This window comes from Camellia sinensis, chromosome 2 (assembly GCF_055761805.1).
Source record: "Camellia sinensis isolate YWXY chromosome 2, ASM5576180v1, whole genome shotgun sequence".
In the NCBI taxonomy this organism is placed as follows: Eukaryota; Viridiplantae; Streptophyta; class Magnoliopsida; order Ericales; family Theaceae; genus Camellia; species Camellia sinensis.
This window is the reverse complement of record NC_138962.1, coordinates 103,280,490-103,284,961: the sequence shown is the minus strand read 5'-3', so window position 1 is coordinate 103,284,961 and position 4,472 is coordinate 103,280,490. Positions and strand designations below refer to the sequence as shown.

The 4,472-nt window shown below is 35.8% G+C and overlaps 1 protein-coding gene across 1 annotated transcript; it reads left to right on the top strand.

Moving 5' to 3' along the window:
* The first annotated feature begins 1,149 nt into the window (after positions 1–1,149).
* Positions 1,150–3,675, top strand: LOC145819637 (pleiotropic drug resistance protein 2-like). Its single transcript, XM_082913567.1, has 4 exons — positions 1,150–1,346; positions 1,456–1,710; positions 3,398–3,456; positions 3,604–3,675. The coding sequence occupies exons 1-4, from the start codon at positions 1,314–1,316 to the stop codon at positions 3,605–3,607; spliced, it is 351 nt and encodes a 116-aa protein (XP_082769693.1). The 5' UTR covers positions 1,150–1,313; the 3' UTR covers positions 3,608–3,675.
* The last annotated feature ends 797 nt before the right edge of the window (positions 3,676–4,472 follow it).

The window sequence follows — 4,472 nt, the reverse complement described above, 5'->3', positions numbered from 1 at the left end:
GTTTGTCCTACTCTAACGCTATAGCCTTTTCTTGTTTATGTACCCTTCAGTGCAATTTGGTGTTCCAGATGTTCTGTCATAAGCTAATGTCTGAGCACTATGTGCAAGTCCAGCTGTTTCTTATAGTGAGCAATGTCTGTATCACATTTCTCCAGGGCTTGCAAATGTAGATTTTTTTTTAATCCTTCTAGGAGGAGTGATAATTTCTTTTGTTCCTCCGTTTGTGAACCATTTTGCAAAGTTTAACATTTAGCTTCTTTAACAGATATCAGACGGTGTAACCATAATCTTAATTTGATAGAGTTTGTCCTTCTTTCCATAATATGTTAAGAGTTTGCCTCCATATGGAGTTTGCATTCTTCATATATTTGTACGAATTTTTCTTCCTTGCAGCTTCTATTGATGAAGAGAGGAGGGAATGTGATATATGCTGGACCTCTCGGTCGCCATTCTCACAAGCTTGTTGAATATTTTGAGGTTAGTTTTCATTTTCCTCCATAGCTAGTTTCTAAAGAGTCATCTATTATCAATTTGAAAGTTCGAAATATGATGAATCAATACCTTCTCCTGAAGGCTGTTCCAGGGGTTCCTAAGATTACTGAGGGTTACAATCCAGCTACTTGGATGTTGGACGTCAGCTCTACTTCAGTTGAGGCACAACTTGATGTTGACTTTGCAAAAATTTATGCCAATTCTGGCCTCTACCAGTATGTTTATAGACAGTACTGAGTCCTTTACACTTTATCACTGTCTCTCTCTCTCTCTCTCTCTCTCTCTCTCTCAATGTCCGAGTGCGTGCTGATATTTCTCATGATTTTCTTTTCCAAGAGAAATCAGGAACTTATCAAGGAACTAAGCACTCCAGCACCAGGTACCAATGACCTCTACTTCCCTACCAAATACTCGCAATCCTTACTAACTCAATGCTTGGCTTGCTTCTGGAAACAACACTGGTCATACTGGAGGAACTCACAGTACAATGCTATCAGATTCTTCATGACAATTGTCATCGGTATTATTTTTGGTGTTATCTTCTTGGGCAAAGGAAGCAAAATGCAAGTCTATAATTTTGCCATTTACACTCTAGTTATCACATTTGTGGTAATTATTATTATTATTATCAATTGACGTCAATACTAACATGAAGATCAATTGTATAATTTTTGGTCAACAGACACCAACAACAAGACTTGCTTAATCTGCTTGGAGCTACCTATTCTGCTGTCCTTTTCCTTGGAGCCTCCAATGCTAATGCGGTGCAAATTGTTGTAGCAGTTGAGAGAACAGTATTTTACCGTGAAAGGGCAGCTGGGATGTATTCAGAGTTGCCTTACGCATTTGCTCAGGTAAAGGATAAAAGACATTACATCACATCTCTCTCTTCTTTTCGCTAAGAAGAATGTGTATATATGGTCTCCCACATCCAATATTTACACGGTACTTTTTCTATTACAGGTGGCCATAGAAACAATTTATGTTGTAATTCAGACCTTTATCTATGCTTTTCTCCTTTACTCGATGATTGGCTTTGAATGGACAGCAGTCAAGTTCTTCTATTTCTACTACTTCATATTCATGTGCTTTACCTACTTCTCCATGTATGGAATGATGGTTGTGGCTTTGACTCCTAACCATCAAATTGCGGCTATTGTCATGTCCTTCTTCTTCAGTTTTTGGAACTTGTTCTCTGGTTTCCTCATCCCCAGGCCGGTATGTATCTATAACGTGAAATACTACTTTCAGCGTCACATATATACCTGTATGAGGAGTTTTGTTATTGTTTTTGTCATACCACATATATCTTTTTACTTGAAATCATGTCATTATTATCATAATTATGACACTTGTGCTCTCTAGACACATAAACGTTGTCTTTTTTCATATATATATATATATATATTCTTTAATTTTATAATAAATTATATTAGCCTCTCTTAAAGTTTAACAAAAACACACTAATAATTTAGAAAAATCTGGGTATGTAATCTAAGCATCAATTTACTTTAAAATCTTATTGGATTCAAATCAGTGGCGACTCCAAGTTTTTATAAGGATGGGGTTCACTCCAAAAACTTAAGTTCCCCAATTTTTATGAGAAAAAAAAATTAAACTAATTAAAATTTAAACTTCTTCAACTTCAAGTAAAATAAACTTTTAATAAAATACTAGTGTCTTAACAAATCAAAAAAATATGTAAGCTTCTACAATTACATTCAATGAGGTGCCATTTTTTGAAATTTTTGCATGATAAATTCATTGTCAATAGTGTCAAACACATCATTTTCTATATATATTATCAAGAAATCATTCAACCATTGATTTTTTGGGGTCAATTGATTATTAAGTAAAACATTTACCATTAAAAAAAAAAAAATCAAAAGCTTTTGGCAAGCTGATGGGGAGATGGCTCCCCATCAGTTGCTTGGTAGAGTCGGCCATGATTCAAATTGTTTGATTATTCTTTGAGTATTTATTTTCTATTGTGACTGTACAAAATGCTTTAATTACAGAACTTGCACTTGCTTGTCCTGTCCTTATACTGAAAATTGGGTAAGCATTGAATCTTGTTGCACATCCTACTACAGTATTCTTCCATATTTTTTTTCTTCATGAATTGCTAGTGGCATTCAAGTTTTTGAGACATTTATTTATGTACAACGAGTGATGGGCATGCTTACTCTTCTATACCAATGCTGTAGATTTTCCATTTGTACCCAATGTTTATTCATGCAGAGGCATAAGGCTTTATTTGCTCAGAAACTATTGTTGGGTGATTTTAATCTATAGAGGAATTTGAAACCTTGTAAACCATTCTCCAACCAAATTTTAATGTCTCATAAAATTCTACATGTTCAAGCATCTCTTGGAAGAAAAAAAGAAGGAAAAATTAGTTGGGAAAGTGGAAGGGTTATGTGGATTCACATTAAGATTTTCTCAAGTATATTCCTTGTTTTGTTGGTCCAAACCATCTGCCTGTACTTGTGGTTGAAGTGATATTGGTGTGTTTAATGCTTGTAATTTTATCATCTCAGTGTTGATTCCTCTTCTTTTTTTTTTCCCATAAAAATGGAGTCAAAAACAAAAGGAACCCACCTCCTCACAAAAGGGAAGTAGAATTTGGAGAAAACAAAGAAAAATTGAACATTTAGAGTTTCAGATTTATTTTAGTGCTTTTAGATGGCTACATGATTTTGTTAGACTGCTATTGGACATGTTTCAATTGATGCCGAAACCTGTATCATAGCTAGATAGGGGCACTTTAAATTTTACATATACATGTGTGTGTGTGTGTGTGTGTGTGTGTGTGTGTGTGTGTGTGTGTGTGTGTGTGTGTGTTTATGTATTTCATAGGTAACAGAGACTTAATAAGGCTAATTCTTTTATGTGTATTTTATAGGTAACAGAGACCACATGGTGGGTTGGGTTAAGTCACGGTTCCGCAGCCTTCTTGTTAAGGTTAGTGTCTTGATCTCATTTTAGATTATTAACTTCTTGTTGATAACTACTGTGATTGTTTAGGCAACTACATTTGTATTCTCTGTACTTACTGGTTGTGTGGTAAATTTGTCCTTGTTAACACCTATTTTGGTGAATGCTTGGTAGGTGACAGCACAAGATGTGTCAACCATGCTGAGATGTGAACAAAGGACCATCATCTTCCTTATAGAACCCAGGAATTTTTGTTTGTTAGTAGATGCTTTCATAGTACTTGTATGTATAATTAGTTTGAATTGCATCTTTTGTGCCGATTTGTTTTGTAATAACTTTCAACTTACCACTAGGTTAACTTTATTTCATCTTGGAATTGAAATATTTTTGCGTATTGAGAAGCATGAATTGATCTAGTATTATGTTTGCCTAAATTTAGTCAATATATTGTATATTTTTCATCTTTATAAAAGGGATTTTTTTTGGGTTAAATCTCACAGAATTAGCACAATTTATTATTAATATTTTTTAAAAAAATGAAGTTATAACGGCATTTTTAAACGCCACTGTAGAATACTAACGGTTATATTTTTAAAATAAAAATGATCTATCACGGCGTTTTTATAGCGATCTCGGGTTTACCCTTGTTGTACAGTGATCCGGACATGTGTCCGTGGGTGTTGGTAGTTGTTTGATATCTTGTTTGCATCCTTTTTACTTCTTATTGAGTTATGGGATGTGTTGGGCAGGTTTGTTACAGGTTGGTTGTGTTTGGGAGTCTAGTGTTGCTGCCCAGATTTTTGGACCTTCACTCGAGCGAGGAGTTTGTCGCTCGAGCGAGCGTTGAGTTGTGCCTGGTGGGTCGAGCCAGAGTGGCTTCGCTCGGTTTTGGACCTGAGAGTTGTGTTTCTTGGCTCGAGCGAGAGTTTTCTTTGCTCGAGCGGTCTGGTTTGTTCTTCGCTCGAGCGAGTGGTCCGTCGCTCGAGCGTGCTTGTGGTTGCAGACCTGAGGGTTCGAGTTGTTGGCTCGAGCGAGCATTCCTT

Excerpts from the sequence above, each read along its gene's own strand:
- LOC145819637 (XM_082913567.1), top strand. The coding sequence starts at position 1,314 with ATGTATTCAGAGTTGCCTTACGCATTTGCTCAG. Across the intron at positions 1,347-1,455 it reads TGCCTTACGCATTTGCTCAG|GTGGCCATAGAAACAATTTA; the intron begins GTAAAGGATAAA and ends TTTCTATTACAG. Across the intron at positions 1,711-3,397 it reads GTTTCCTCATCCCCAGGCCG|GTAACAGAGACCACATGGTG; the intron begins GTATGTATCTAT and ends TGTATTTTATAG.